Source organism: Protopterus annectens, chromosome 2.part1 (genome assembly GCF_019279795.1).
Source record: "Protopterus annectens isolate FY-2018-M chromosome 2.part1, PAN1.0, whole genome shotgun sequence".
Classification (NCBI taxonomy): Eukaryota; Metazoa; Chordata; order Ceratodontiformes; family Protopteridae; genus Protopterus; species Protopterus annectens.
In genome coordinates, this window is record NC_056729.1 from 1,728,233,599 (window position 1) to 1,728,250,359 (window position 16,761).

General features: G+C 47.5%; 1 protein-coding gene across 2 annotated transcripts in view; it reads left to right on the forward strand.

Moving 5' to 3' along the window:
• LOC122794613 (protein DDI1 homolog 2-like) overlaps window positions 1–16,761 on the forward strand; it is an 897,408-nt gene that overhangs the window by 410,024 nt on the left and 470,623 nt on the right. For both annotated transcript variants that reach the window (XM_044063181.1, XM_044063180.1), the window contains exon 5: window positions 9,462–9,589. In XM_044063181.1, the coding sequence (XP_043919116.1) occupies window positions 9,462–9,589 (128 nt within the window). The remainder of the gene's footprint in view (window positions 1–9,461; window positions 9,590–16,761) is intronic.

Sequence of the window (16,761 nt, forward strand, 5' to 3'; positions counted from 1 at the left end):
GTACATAAAGAAATAAGAATGAACCAGATTGTGTTCCATTTGCAGGCTAGCCATGATTACCTGGAGCTACAAGTCTCTCCCTTTAGGCAACCAACATCCTGTCAGGGCAGAATTCCTGATCAGATCCAGGACAGACCCTAATGAATGGATGTTACACCCAGAGGCTTTCCAGGAAATTGTCCACCTGTGTTGAACTCCCGAAACAAATCTGTTTGTCTCCATTTACGACAGGTAGTTAAAGTATTTCTCTGCCAGGATTCCTTGCAACCAGGCCTTGATCAAAAATGCCTTTTCTTTCCCATGCATGAGAGTGTTCCTTTATGCCTTCCCCCACTTAAATATGATCAGAATCTTATTAAAGCTAAGGGGCTGTCCAGAAATTCTTCTAGCAAGTCCGTTTTGGCCCACACAACATTGATTCTCCCTTCTCATGCACCTGGCCAAGGGCACTTACCAAACCTTCAGACAGTGGACAAACTCATACAGAACAAAGGATCTCTTAATTACCCCAACATTTTGAACATACACCTGACTATATGGATGCAAGTTGTTTTGATGCCATTTATATTCCTGTTTACAGATGACACATAAAGGATGCCAGAAAACTTGTTATTAGAAGATCACATTTTGGTAAACAGAAAATAGTTTTTTCTTGGTACCATAATAGACACTAGGACACACTGATTTGCAGGGGCTGTGCCTGCTAGCATCTGCTGGGCTTACAGTTTAGGCACCTTTATGCCTATGGGCTGACATCCTAGTGCACATCAGCACTTTGTGATAATTCAAGAAGAAAGTGACATCATGATAGATGAAGTAAATAAATCCAGTCACTGACCCAGAGTCTCTTCTTCAGTCACCTGGTGCACTTGGAGTATGTATGTTGTACTCTGTAGATGTGTGCTGGCAATATTCTTCAGTTACAGACTGACACTATGAAGGCGTTTGTATAGCCAAAGCACCATGTTTTATTAAAACAGTGTTTGTTATGTAGTCCAATCTCGCCTACATTCTTACCCGTGGGTTCGGAGCCGAATATCGGCTCAGACTCTGCTAAACTTTTCTAGCTCGAAGTCTTCTGTTGGCTGGGCTAAGAAGGTATCCCATGCTGCACTGCTCCATATCCCCAGATCTCGTTTGCCGCTCGTGTAGCTCGGACGTAGTCTCGCTCTTGGCTGTGGCTAAGTACCTTTTTTCTTCTTCTTCTTGAGAGAATTTGTTACAAACAAAAGCTATTTTAATAGCTATTTGTATTTGGTATTTTTTGTGTATACTTTGTTGTGTGAGTGTTGTTTGTAGTATCCCACTAGCTGTTCCAACGGGCTAGGCCTGTTTCAGTTAGAGGACCTAGTCCATCCCTGTGTTTGTTTTTGCTATGTAAAACCATTTAAATTAGAGGTTTTAGTGTCTGTCTTCCTTGTCTGTATGCGAGTTTTGGCCTAAAACCGTTTTAGTTAGAGGTTTCTAGCCCTTGTCGTCTTAGTGTGTGTCCCTTCTGAGGATTGTGTGTGCCGTTGTTTTTGAAAAATTTGTTCCCGCGCTTAGTGTGGTGTTTTTGTGCGACAGTAGTTGTTTTTTCCAGTCAGGCAGTGACTGCTCGTTGTTTTGGGACTTGTGATTAATTTTCAAGATGTCCAAAGATTCCAAGGAGCACAAACCTTCGGGTTTTAAAAAGTGCTCTAAGTGTGGTTACAAGATGTCCATCACAGATGGACATTCAGTATGCGTTTATTGTCTGGGAGCAATCCACCTGCAGGAGTCCTGCAGCTTCTGCCATGCTTTTAGTCCCAGGGTGCTCCAAGAAAGAAAGAATAAGTTGATTCTGAAGGGGCTCTTGAAACCCTCGTTCGAAGAGGCCATGGATTCTGCTTCCAGTTCAAAGTCAAAATCCACAAAATCAAAAGAGATCTCTGGCTCCTTCAGTCTCCTCGGAGCCACCGGAGAAAGTAATGAAACTAGCTTCGACCTCCTCGGCTCCACTGTCCTCGGGGCCGCAGGAAGTGTTGGTGTTGATGGAACCGGCGTCGGCTTCAATTATATTGGAACCTCTTCTGAGCCGATCGCCCAGTACTAGACCAATGTCACCTGAGAGGAGATCCCGATCTCCCTCCCTGTCCTCCAAATCCTCCAGGACAATTTCAGATGTGGATGTTGATAGGGTGGTGCAGAGGCTCTTTCAGTCACCGGTTTTGGCTAAATTGTTCTCGGCTCCGTCCCAGTCTGCTCCGGAGCCCATCCCGATACCTTCTTCGATTATTCCTCCTGCGAGCGCATCTCTGTCTTCAGAGCCAGAATGCTCTGCTCCATGTGATGTTTCTAGGTCGGTCCCAATGGCCCCTCTGGGCTTATCAGTGCCAACATCAGCTCTGACCCCGTTGGCGCCATCCATGGGATTTGGGACTTGGGATTCTTCAGTCGGGCCTGAGGGGGACACCTCGGGACACCTTTCGGTTCCTAGTCTCCCACTCGGTGCCTCGGCTCGGGGAACCCTGACTCCTGTCGTGGTCTCAGAGGCTGGCTGGTCCTCGGACTCAGGGAGGCCAGCCTTTAAGGCCATGTGGAGTGCGCTGGCCAGATCTTCAGCCACATCATGCGGGTCGGTCATTCTATCCCCTACCACTCTGGTGAGAGCCTCTGTTCACCACCTATCTGTAGACAGCGGAGCCCCAAGGCCTAAGGATACCCCCACGAGTGGTCCCCAAGTTTCTGAGGGCCCCTCAGAGTTTTTGCCTGAGGAGCCCCCTAGAAAGAAAACATGCAAGATGAAGCACATAGACTCCCAGGATGAGTCTCTCACCTCAGATACTGACCTCGAGTATTCGGAGGGGTCCTCCGAGTCATCCTCTGATGATGTTTCTTTCTCCGACATCCTGGAGTTATTGAAACAAAGAGGTGACTGGCCGTCCAAAGCCCCCTCCGAGGAGGAGTCTGTCTTTCTGAAGGCCTTTGGTGCTCAGCCCTCCACCTCCTGGGTGTCCCCACCCTTCGACAAGCTCCTGGATTTAATTTGTCGAAGGGTGTGGGGGAGAACACTGATTCTGTGGAACCCGTACTCAGGAGACCCAATAAATTTCTGTCTGCTCCCCCGGGTAAGGGGATTTTGTCCAAAGGAGTCCCTGTGGATGCCATGGTGGTGGCAGCCACTCAGAAGGAATTAGCCGAGAATTCTTCCTCCGTCCATCCTCCTAACTAGGAGTCTAGGACCATGGACCGGTACGGGAAGCATACCCTCTCGTCAACAACCTTTACCTTATGGTCGCTGAACTACCTGTCTCATTTTACTCTGCTCCAGAGAGATCTCCTCAAGGAGTTAGGAGATACTCTCGCAGGTAACCTTCCTGAGGCGGTGGCCCAGACGGTTAACGCCCAGGTGTCTACCCTCAATTCCATCGTTAACTCCTCCATGCAGCTCATTTCATATGCAGCCGAGGGAGCGAGTAGGGCAGCAAGCTCAGGAGTCGCCCTTAAGAGGCAAGCCTGGATGCGCCTTTGTCATTACGCGGAGGCCTTCAAGTCTTCTTTCACTATCGCCCCCTTTGATGGTACTTCTTTGTTCAGAACCAAGGTGAAAGACACCCTCACCAGGTGCGAGCAAGAGGGAATGACTCAGTCTGCTGTAGGGGTCCATTTTTCCCTTCCCTCTAGGCCTTACCCCAAGGCCCAGAGGGGTGGGAAGATGTGGTTCAAAAAATCAGAGTTTTTTCCCGGTGCACAAGGTGAGCCCCCTCCAGAGGCAGATGATGGGGAGGTTATTCAAGGAGATGCCGCCCTAGAGGCAGAGGGGCCCCCGCAATTCAGGAGACTGCGATTCCTTTCGCGGCTCTCCCTACCGTTGTTACTGATGGGATGCTCGACTGTGCGTTTCCGGAGCCAGTCGGGGGTGGAATATCATTATACCCGGAAGCCTGGCAAAGCATCACCCAGGACCGATGGGTATTACGAATAATTTCCGGAGGTTATGTCATCCCCTTTTCGTCAGATCCCCCTCCAGTCAGAAACATCACGGACGTTCCACCCAGTCAAAGAGATCATGCAGCCTCAGTGGTTTCAAAGTTGCTAGAAAAAGGAGTCATCCAGCATGTCCCCTCAGACCAGATGGGATTAGGGACTTACTCAAGATTCTTTTTGGTGCCAAAAAGAACAGGGGATCTGAGACCCATATTAGATCTCAGCCAACTGAACAACTATGTACAAATGTCCAAGTTTTGTATGGTCACGCTACAGTCAGTTCTCCCATTGTTGGGAAAAGAAGTATGGATGTGCTCCATCGACCTCAAGGATGCTTACTACCATATCAAAATGGACAGGGCATCCGGGAGTCACCTACGCTTCCGGCTGGGAGCCAGTCATTTTCAGTTTCGAGCCGTGCCCTTTGGTCTCAACACAACCCCCAGGGTGTTCAAGTGTATGGCGGTGGTGACAGCTCACTTGAGATGTCAAGGATTCCAAGTGTTTCTGTATCTGGACGTCTGGCTCCTCACCGCCCCCACCAGGCATTTACTAATCCAAAGCAGAGACGCTACCATCACTCTCTGTCAACAGTTGGGCATAACACTGAACTGGGAAAAATCTGCTTTGTTGCCCTCACAGCGTGTCATTTTTATAGGTGCAGAGCTAGACACCGTTCAAATGTGAGCCTTTCTACCGCAGGAAATAATCAGAGTCTTACAACAACAGGTGCACGCCCTGCTGCCCCTGAGGAAAGCGAAGGCAAGATGGGTTCACTAACTCCTGGGGACTATGGCAGCAACATTTATGTTAGTCCCTCTAGCGAGATTGCACATGAGGCTCCTTTTTGCTCAATGGTCTCTCCAGAGACTTCCACTTTCCCACCCTATTTTGCTCATGGACAGATGCAAACAGGATCTCAGTTGGTGTCTTTGCACCAACAATCTCGACAGGGGAAAACCCTTTGTTCCACCACCTCCGGTTGCCACAGTGACCACGGACACCTCCCAGATGGGGTGGGGTTGGGGCATTATCTCGGCAGGACAGTCCAAGGCACGTGGCAAGATCACAAGATACATCTGCATATCAACGTCCTAGAGATGAGAGCGGTGCTACTTGCGTTGCAGGCACTTCAGAGCCTTCTACCGCTCGGGACTATTGCAATGCACTTGGACAATATGTCAGTGGTGTGGTATCTGAACAAGCAGGGAGGAACCAGATCATACCCCTTGTGCAGAGAGGCCATGCGAGTGTGGCAGTTGTCAGTATCTTCACTATGGTTTGTGGTGGCAATGCACATTCAGAGGAAGCCCAACATGATAGCAGACAGGCTAAGCAGAGCTATTCTGATGCCTTATGAGTGGTCCCTGAATCGTCTAGTTGCAGAACGAATCTTCAGCAGATGGGGTCAGCCTTGCTGTGACCTTTTTGCCAGCCCCCACAATGCTAAATGCAGCAGCTACTTCACGCTGATCCCCCCACAGGGGGAGTCACCCAGGGACGCTCTAGTCCACGATTGGCCCTCCAGTCTGCTTTATGCTTTCCCTCCGTTTCCCTTGCTATCAAAAGTGATTCAGAAAGCGCAATCCTTGGGAAGCAGAATGATTCTAATTGCTCCACACTGGCCTCGTTAAATCTGGTTCCCCTTTCTCCATCCCTACATTGTGGACACACCTTGGACTCTGGACCCACAGCCAGACTTACTGACACACATGTCGGGACAGTTCTACCCCTCTCTGTGGACCCTTCAGTTGGCAGCCTGGCTACTCCACTTCCATCATTGGTTAGGTTTCATCACTTTTCACCTGAGGTAGTTCATATTTTATCTTCCTCTCATAAGCCCTCTACTAGGACGATTTATTCCAGCAAATGGAAGAGGTTTTCTATTTGGGCTCATACCCAAGGAATTGACCCTTCCACAGCTCCAGTTGCTTCCGTGTTGGAGTTTTTGTCTATGCTTTTCCAGCAGGGCTCAGCGTCCGCTACCATTAAAGTTCAATTGGCAGTGATTTCTAATTTTCATGTTGCTAATGAGCCTAGTCGGATGGCTCACAGACTCAGACTCTTTAAGGCTTTCCTGAAGGGCACGCTGTTACTCCGTCCTCCTGTCTCAGAACCGATCATGCCCTGGGATCTGAATTTTGTCCCGCAAGCCCTTACTTCACCACCCTTTGAGCCTGCAGCTACATGTGACTTAAAATTCTTGACCTGGAAAACTGCCTTCTTAATAGCCATCACATCAGCCAGATGCGTTTCAGAAATTCGAGCTCATTCTATCAAACCTCCATACTTGATCTTTCATAAGGACAGGGTCTCTCTTAGACTAAAGCCTTCTTTTCTTAAAGTGGCATCCATATCTAATCTTAATCAATCTATTGAGTTGCCAGTGTGTTTTCCCCATTTTTCAAACAAGGCAGAATTTAAATTTCATCAATTGGATGTACATAGACAGTTACGTTTCTATCTGCACAGAACCAAAGATCTCCGAAAATCTGATCAGCTGTTTGTCTCCTTTTCGGAAAACAGAATTGGGTCCCTTGTCTCCCAAATCACCCTATCCAGATGGATATCTAATTGCATCTCTTTCACTTATTCCTCAAGGGGTAAAGACCTACCATTTCCAGTCAAGGCTCACTCTACTCTGGCTGTATCTACATCTACAGCCTATCAGGCCAAATTGTCTATGGATGATATTTGTGCTGCAGCTACCTGGGCATCTCCTCACACCTTTGTTACTCATTACAAGCTGGACGTGGTATCCAGGGGCAGGTTTTCCTTTGGTTCCACAGTACTCAGGAGTATCTTCCTCTGAGCCTCCCAGGATGTAGGTGCTGGGGATGCTGTCCCACGGGTAAGAATGTAGGAGAGATTGGACTACATATCATCAAGAAGTTATGTACTCACCTTAACGTTCGATGTATGTGTAGTCCATCTCGCCTCACATTCTTACTTACTTACCCTCCCACCTTCCCCTATCCTGGAGGATCTGGAGGTTAGGTCTGGTTTTTAGAGCTCCTGTCACCTTTAGTTTATTCTTCTTTACTTGGCTGTTGTTATGCATGGGGTATGAGTGTGGTGTTCGCAGCAAACTAGATCTGGGGATATGGAGCAGTGCAGCATGGGATACCTTCTCAGCCCAGCCAATAGAAGACTTCGAGCTAGAAAAGTTTTGCCGAGAACCCACGGGTAAGAATGTGAGGCGAGATGGAATACATATATCGAACGTTATGGTGAGTACATAATTTCTTGTTTTCAGTCCATGACCAGTTGTGGTTTTGTTTTGTTATTTTATTGAGACTGTGTTGTTTAGTAATATTCTTCAGTTACCTGGTGTGGTCGGTTCATGTTTGTTGTACTCTGCAGACATGCGCTGGCAGTAACCACAATGCATAGGCCAAAGGGGGCACGCAGAGACCAAGCACTGGGGATGAAGAAGTGTAATAAAAACCCTTTGAGTCTGCATAAAATGTTTCACCAGCTGCAGAAAGCCATTTTGTAGAACACCTGGTATGATGAGTATTCCCATGTATGTTGTTTCCCTCCTTGGGTTTTGGTTATCCTGAGTAGTCAGTGTAATTACTGTAACCTGGCTGGTTGTGCAGAGGGTTCAGGCTGTGAGCTATCAGGCCGCTTTCTCCATTCCAGGGTTTGATTATCAGTCTCAAGCTGATTCCTATGTGACTGAGTAAGTCCCTTAACCAGACTGTGCTGCCAGTTCACCCCTGAAAAGAGACAGTTGTGTCCAGTGGGCTTGACTGGTTTGTCAGTAGATAAAACTAAATAATACCACTTTAGCTCTTCCCTGAAAATGGATCATATTGATTGAATGTTTTCATACCCCAAAATGAAACTAGGTAATTTTGTGAAACTGTGTGTGGGACTTGGAGCAGGAGTTTGGTTGAAGTAAACAGCACAGATGTGAGTACTTGTCTTAAGTCGTATGACTCTGAGAATGATGCATTGGCTGTCCTGTTTCTCACACTCTGATCACCTTGGAATGTGTATATATGTATTGTATTTGTATCTAGTGTACACAGGCAGACAGTTTTGCTCAGAAGAAGCTGCTGAGAGCTGCTAATACATTGTCGTCCCTGCTTTGATTCCATCAGGTCATATTTGCAAACCTTTGACTCTAAAAGTTGCTTAACAAGACCATGTTTATGGATTGCCACAGAATATTTTGGGCTTACCTTGTGTAAAATAAACATATAATGGTAACATAAGAGAAGGAATTTAGGGAATGCCATCCATTGAGGAATACATATTTGCATTTTTGTTTTATTATGAGAAGGTACATTTCATTTGGGGGTAGAGCTGAGGCTGCTGGTGATTATCAAGTGTACTGGACACTAGCGCAGACTGTAAGGGGTTCATGTATGCACTGACTTAAGTGCTGGCAAATCCGATGGAAAAGGAGTAGGTCTAGTATATAGGTGTACTTTACTGTGTGTGTGTGTACCGTGAGTGCTCGCATATCCAGAAGGCCCTAAATGAGACTGATGCATGGTGTCAAAGCCATGGTCTCAAGCTAAATGCAAAAAATGCATAGTAATCCCCTTTGGAAAAAAAGAGTACCCGCCAACTACAACATAAGAGGTAATCCCCTGAAATCTGAAGAAGAAATAAGGGAACTAGGGACCCAAGTAGATAGCCAGCTTTCCTTTGATAACCATGTTGCCAAAGTGGTTAGAAAATCCTTCTATGTGACCCATCTGATCATGAAAGGGTTCGCATCAAGATCTAAGGATGTAATGGTGCCCCTCTACTCTTCCCTCGTCAGACCCATTATTGAGTACAATGCACCAATTGGAATGTACCTGGCTAGACATCTCCAGCAGCTGGAGAGACCACAGAGGTACCTAACCAAGAGAATTACTGGCCTCAAACAGTTGCCCTATGCAGCACGATTGAAAAAGCTAAGACTGTTCTCTGTTCCATACCACTTTCTCAGAGGCAATCTCTGTCTAACGTACAGAGCCATGTCCAACCCAGAATTTGTTGAACATGCTCCATCTTAGCAAATTTAAATCTACTGGAGCTACACGCTCTAGGGATATAAACCTCAACACAACAATGAATAGAACATGCTGGAGGGATAGATTCCCTTCGCAGAGTCTTCCCTTACTATGGAACAGGGTCCCGATCTACATAAGACAGAGCCCCTCACTATCACTCTTTAAGAGGAACCTTGATGAGTGGATGGGTAACAAAGTTCACACCGGGGATCACACCAACAGCACTATTAGATAGGGGCCAAGGGTACTAGTTGCTAGTACAAGGGTCTAGGGAAATACTAAAGGGGCGGTGAATACCGCACAACGTGGCTGGGCTAATATATGTTTTCGGGCAGATAGCTCAGTACCAACCTATGAACCTATATCATGTTTGTTCATCTTTGTGCATGTAGGTGTACTGTGTATGGTATGGTGAGTTCTCGCATCTCATGTTTATTCATCTTTGTGTATTTCTTATTGAAGCCAGTACTTGAAAATATTAATATTTCTCTTGGCTAGGCAACAGAACATTGAAGAAAACATGACAATTGCAATGGAGGAGGCTCCAGAAAGCTTTGGCCAGGTGGTAATGCTGTATATCAACTGCAGAGTAAATGGACATCCGGTTAAAGCTTTCGTTGACTCTGGTATGTATGTATTTTTTTCAGTACTATATGTACTGTATTAGAGACAGGATTCTATATTTTTCCCTATTGTCTGCTGTAAGGTGCTCTAGGATTTTGTTTTACAGTTCCATTTCAAATAAACATGATTATGCTTAATTGTGTTGGTTGACTTGGGCATTTAAGCAAAAGATGGCATACCAAAAGACTTTGTAATGACTGCTTAACTGTCTGATTTGAGGCATTGGAGACCGACTTACATGTCTAAGGAAGACTTCATTTTGATTTTTTTAAAATGCATTGACTGCAGTTCATTGCACAGAGAGAACAGAAAAAAAAACGTACAAACTATGAAGGCAGTTTGTCATTGTGGGGGATGGTTTCAGGGCGTTTGTACTTTGTATTCAAGATTTACTTTTTAAACAAAAAGGGATTCCTAACATGCTTTACGTGAGCTGAAAATGACCGAGTGCATTTCTTGGCAAGTGCAGCTACAGAACACCAAAGTTATTTCCTTACAGGTGATTTGGCCCGTATTCTGTTTTTGCAGGTATTTGTAATGTACAGAGCATCCACAGGGCATTTGTCCTACTGATCTTACCCCATCATTAGTAGCATAGTCAGGATTAAGAGATAGATTTATGCTTACCAAGGCTGTGACCCATATTTCTACCTCTCTTAAAACCATGTGTAAATTCACTTGTCAGAGAGGACAAAACATTGTTGAACTGCAGAAGAAGCCAGTGTCTCTGAATAATTTCACAGAAGTTAGCAGTTTTACTTCCAAAGGTAGTAGTGAGCCTAAGGATATCAGACCACTGGTTGATCCAGTGATTGCAGTAAGAGATCACATCTATTACTGTGCCTTACTTATTCCCTAATTTTATTCAGCTTTGGCACTGAATAACTGTGTCCTCCTTATCAGAATTATAGGTTCATAGGTAAGTACTAGGCTATCTGCCCAGGGGCATTTATAAGCCTAGCCACAGAGTGATGGGTTTTGCCTCCCCATTAGATTAGTAACCTGGGCCTCTGTCTAACAGGGCTCCTGAAGTGATCCCAGGGTAGAACTTATGATTACTCATCCACTCATCAAGATTTCTCTTGAAGAGGGTCAGAGAGGAGCTCTGTTGAATATGGATTGGGATTCTATTCCAGAGTGAGGGGAGTCGCCTGGACAGGAATCTATCCCTCCAGTATGTCCTGATGTTAAGTTGTCCATCTCGCCTTCATTCTTGCTGGATGGGTTCGGAGCCGACCTCGGCTCCGACTTGGCCACACTAAAAGCTCGAGAGTTGGTTCCACCGGCTCGAGGCTCCCCTTATATCCCACAATGCTAGGCGGTATTACCTCAGATCTCGTTTGCCGCTACAGCTATCGAGACGTGTTGCTTCACCGGCTTCAGGTTAGTGTAGGAAATAGTTTAAAAAAGTTTACTAAAACCCTTTAAATTAGTTTTCCATACAGTATCCCCTTACCTTAAAGGATTTTTTATCCCTTTCTCCTAGTTTTTAACCTTTTTTTACCTCAAGAACTTTATGTTCTTCCCTTAGGCCTTCGGGCCCTCCCTTCCCTTGGAGTGTATGTGTTTTTTCTGTAGGGACTTTTATAATACAAAATAGCTAATTTATTTAGTTTAAGTTACTGTTATTTAGTGTATAGTGTAATCGGTGTGTTTGTGTGTGGTTACACTTGTTCCTTGATATGTCCAAGGATTCAAAGGTCTCAGGCTTCAAGAAGTGTGACTCGTGCTGTCAGAAAATGTCTCTGACAGACGGTCACACTTCTTGTGTGTACTGCCTGGGACCTTTACACCTGCAGGACTCTTGTGCTGTATGCCATGGCTTCAGCCCTAGAGTCCTGCAGGAAAGAAAGAACAAGCTCATTTTAAGGGGCTTGCTAAAGCCTGAGGGTTCCCCCGACTGTTTCTTCGGGCAAACCCTCTAAGGCTTCTAGGTCTTCGACTCCAGCTACTGAGTCGACACCTAAGACATCGAAGTCTACTACAACATTGGCTCCGGCTGGAGCCGATGAGACTCGAACTTCTACTTCTGTGGTTCCCTCGGCTCCGGCTGGAGCCGAGGTATTGGAAATATCTGAGTCGGCTCCGATCAGACCATCGGAACCGACATCTAGAAAGAGGTCCAGGTCACCGTCCCTTGGCTCCGTTCATTCGGCTCCAGCATCTCCCTTGCTGTCTGAACGGAGCCATAGATCTCACTCCTCTAGGTCATCGAGGCTTTCTGACCATAACCTTCAGAGGGTAGTGAGTCGACTTCTTAAGTCCGAGGCACTGGACCAAATGCTTCAGAGCCCGACTCATCAGTCGATGCTTAACCCTATCTCTCAAAATGTTCCTCCTCCGACTCCTTTGAGCTCGGAGCCGGGGCGTTTCGGAACCGAGACTGTGGTAGCGTCGGAGCCGATACAATTGTCTTCGGTCCTGTCGTCGGCTCCAATTTCTTCCTTGGAAGAATCTCGGCGCCGGACTTCCCTCTTCGGCTCCGAGGGGGTGAGTGGCATCGGACCCTTGTCCGACCCCGCTCTCCCTCTCGGCGCTGGTGAGTTCGGCTCCGACATCGGCCTCGGAGCCATCGCTGTCGGTGCCGAGGGAGGTTTTCAGCTCGGGCGGGACCTTTGGCTCTGCGTGACAGGGGTGCATTCGAGGTCATGCGGAGTGTGTTGGAACCCGGTTCAACTCCACAGTCGGCTCCATCCGTCCCTCCCTCTTCGGTGCCTCAGGTTATTGCTCACTCCCTCATCCCAGACCGCAGAGAGCCAGCTCCTCAAGAATCCCCTGTGGGGATCTCATCCTCTTCCGAGGCCTCTCCTGAATTGGCAGGGAGCCCCTAGGAAGAGAAAGTGCAGAGGAAGCACATAGACTCACCTGAGTCTGTCACCTCTGACACGGATTTAGAGGATTCGAGGGTTCCCCGTTCCCCTTCTGAAGATGTCTCCTTTGCAGACATTCTAGAGATCCTGAAACGGGGGAAATTGGCCAGCCCTTAACCCTTCGGAGGATGAATCTGTGTATCTTGAGGCGTTTGGCTCTCGCCCTTCCACCTCCTGGGTGTCCCCCCCCTTTGACCCCCTCATGCAGGTGGTAGCTAAAATGGCTTGGACGGCTCCTGACTCTGTGGACCCTACCCCCAGGAGACCTTCAAAGTTTATCACAGCACCAGCAGATAAGCAATTTCTGACTAAGGGAGTTTCTGTGGATGCTATGGTGGTAGCTGCCGCCACTAAGAAGGAGCTAGCTGATCCTTCGGTGCCTGTCCATCCTCCTAACAAGGAATCTAGGTCTATTGACAGGTACGGGAAGCGGATGTTTTCGTCAGCGACCTTTGCCATGCGTTCACTGAACTACCTCTGTCATTTCACTCGTCTTCAAAGAGACTTGATCAAGGAAGCGAGTGAGATGTTAAAGGATCCTACAGCTGCGGGTTTTCAGGATAAGATGAACACTCAGCTGGCTACCCTAAATTCTATAGCTAACTCCTCCATGCGCCTTCTTTCATATGCGGCTGATGGAGCGAGCAGAGCCGCAGGGGCAGGTGTGGCCTTACGCCGTCATGCCTGGATGCGGCTGTGCAATTTTGCGGACCCCTTTAAAGCGTCTTTCACTAATTCCCGTTTGATGGATCGTCCCTTTTGGTCCTCAAGTGAAAGAAACCTTGACAAGGTGCGAGACAGATGGCAAAACTCTTTCTGCCGCGGAGTCCGTTTTCTACTCCTTCTAGACCTTACCCCAAAGGCCAGAAAAGTGGAAAGATGTGGTTCCAAACAATCTCAAGGGACTTTGCCTGGCGACAGAGTCGGTTCCCTCTAGAGGCAGAGGGGAACAATAATGGTAGACATCGCCCTAGAGGCAGGGGGTCCGCAGAACCAGGGCAATCGAAACCTTTTCGATAAGCCCTTCCAGCATCCCTGAGGTGTTGCCCGACTGTCCACCTTGAGGCAGTTGGGGAGATTATCACTGTACCCAGAAGCCTGGCGATCCCTAACTCAAGACAAGTGGGTACAGTCCATCATTTCAAGGAGAGCTATTCCATTCCGTTCTTTCGCATTCCAAATCAATCAAAAAAATCCCTTCCAGATGTTCCACCCGCTCAAAGGGATCAAGCAGCGTTGGAAATATCAAAGTTGCTTGCAAAAAGAGCCATTCAGCCAGTGCCAGCAGACCAGCAAGGATCCGGAATCTACTCCAAGTTCTTTTTGGTTCCAAAGAAAACAGGGGACTGGAGACCCATTTTGGATCTCAGTATCTTGAACAAGTCTGTCAAGAAAACAAGATTTCGGATGGTCACGCTATAATCCATCCTACCCCTATTGGGAAAGGAAAACTGGATGTGCTCTATAGACCTCCAGGATGCGTACTATCATATAAAAATGAACAGACGCTGCAGGAGATTCCTCCGCTTCAGGCTGGGAACCAGTCACTTTCAATTCAGAGCCCTGCCCTTTGGACTCACCACTGCCCCGGTGTTTACCAAATGCATGGCAGTGGTAGCTTCTCACCTGAGACGTCAAGGATTCCAGGTGTTTCCATACTTAGACGACTGGCTCCTCACAGCTCCTACCATGCATCTTCTTCTACTTGCCAGAGACTACACCTTTCGCATTTTTCAAAAGTTAGGTATCTCAATAAATTGCAAAAGTCTGTTTTGTCGCCTTGTCGTGCTATTACCTTCATAGGCAAATCTAGACACAGTCAACATGTCTGCGAGACTCACAGACCAAAGAATAGCAGACATACACAAACTGGTCTCCCTTCTCTTCCACAGCAACAGAGTCAAAGTCAGATTAGTTCTAAAAGTACTGGGGATTATGGCGGCTGCTAACCCTCTACTTCTATTAGCCAGATTTCACATGAGAATCCTTCAATGGATGCTCTTCACACAATGGTCGTACCAGCAACTTCCGATGTCCCACACCATTGTGATTACGCAAGCATGCAAGAATCATCTTCTTTGGTGGATTTCTTCCCCCCAGCTCTTCCTAGGAAGACCCTTTGTCCTTCCCCCTCCGGTTGCTACTCTGACAACGGACGCCTCCCTGATCAGGTGGGGGGGGGGCATTATCAGGGCAGAACAGTCCAGGGCATATGGCAACCAGTCGAACGCCACTTGCATATAAATGATGTCCTTCAAGGATGCATCTGCAGTCCTTACAAATGGGTTGTCCTGTCGTCAGGCAGCCCTTCAGTTGGCCGGATTCCAAAGTCTGGGTCTGGCCTCGGCTGGTGTTGCACTTCACCCGACGTCATAGCTGCAGTTCTTCGGGTATAAAGGCATCAGCCGACGCCATTTTCCTCAGTCTTTCTTGCCGCGTGGTGCCCGAAGCAGAAGCTGTTCGCAAGTGCCGGTCGGTCAGAACCAGAGATTACTACTACCGAATACTTCTACTACCGAAGACTTCTAAAAAGCTAAGTACCCCGTTGGGGACTCTTTCTTGCCTCAGCCGATGTCAGAAAAAGTGAATAACTGTTTAACTTGTGGGAAACAAATACCTCATAAAGATTTCCACTCTTACTGCTTACCTTGTTTAGGCCCAGACCACGACGTAGCAGCTTGTCTAGCCTGTGCTTCTTTTAACCGACGGACGCTTAGATGCCGGTCGGATTTTGCTGAGAAGTTTTTCGGCTCCGCTTTTGCTTACATTATACCGTCGGATCCTCCGACTACGCAAATATCTAACAAGCGCAAGGAAAAGGACCGACACTCGCGGTCCGTGGTTTCGGCCGAAACCGTGGTTAAGCCAACCGCGAGTGTCTCGGTTTCGGCTGAAACCGAGCTCGCGGTTCTTCCTTCAGCCGAAAGCTTACCTACTACCGAGGCCTCATCCAACCTGGTAGAATCGGCTACTGAAACCCCACCTGCTCTTGCAGGTTCCCAGGATTTATCTGATACTATCCCCTTGGATATTTCAACCCCTGCACGTGGAGCTGCTAGGCCACCAGCAACCATGTCGATTAAGGCCTTTGCCAGGGCTAAAGCAGCTAAATCTACCAAAACTGTGCCTGCTAAGACCCCCTCTCACAGGCCTAGTTCTAGTTCACAAATGCTCAGTCTAGCAGAGGATCTCATTACTTTGATCCGGGGATCCCAACCTCACCCAGACAGGGCCTCTCACCCACCTCCAGAGAAGAGGCCTAGAGCAGAGCCCCCTGAGCCAGTTTCTACAGATGACTCCTGAGGAATTTTCCTTTGGGGAAACCTTGCATGCTATGAGGGAACAATTTCAGTGGCAGGACCAGGATTTTTCAGACTCTAGAAAAAGGCTCAGAACCTTTCTGCATTTGCCACAGCATAGGCCTTTAGCCATCCCTCCAGTCCTTACTGTTGTAGATGATGCATTTAATGATGCTTGTACTGCTCCTGATTCACTTCCTCCGGCCCCTGCTAAGCCCGATAGATACTACAGGGTCCCGGACACACATTATCATTTGTATAAGGCTCCCTTTGCAGATCCCGAAACTATCTCCCAGGGACCTAAGGCTGTAGCAGCTACCTCTGCCAAAAACCCCCTCCCCTCTGAAAGGGAATCCAGAGCCTTAGAGAGATGGGGTAAAAAAGTTTACACTTCTGCTACTCTTTCAGCTAGGGCCTTGAACTGTCATTTCCACATGATCCAGTATCAGGAATTTATGTTAGACCAGTTAACTAAACAGCTGTCCTCAGATGAACCATTAGACAAAAAATCTGTTCAGGAAATGGTACATAACATTCAGCAGGTCAGTAATCATTCCTTAAAATGCGGCTATGATGCACTGGAGGCTTCCTTCAGATCAGCCATGACTGGCACAGTGATCAGAAGACATGCATGGTTAAAAGAGCAGGCCTTACCAGACCATGTCAAATCAAAGCTACTAGATGCTCCCATGGACAAGATCAATTTGTTTGGCTCCTGCACAACAGGTGCTGAAGAAGATGGAAGAGAAAGCAAAATCGGTCCAGACAGTCAAAGATTTCTTACAGGTCCAACCTCCAAGGTTTAGCAGGAGTTGGCCCTCCATGATTTGGTCCTTTCCAGACACCTCCAGAGCTCAGAGAGGCAGGAATAGGCGCTCAAGAGGCAGAGGTCAATCCAGAGGTGCCTACAGGGGACGTCAGTGGCAGGCTAACAACCAGCGAGGTACAGCCACAGATACAGCCACCACCACTACTACAGGACAATCACAGTGACTTGGCTCTGGC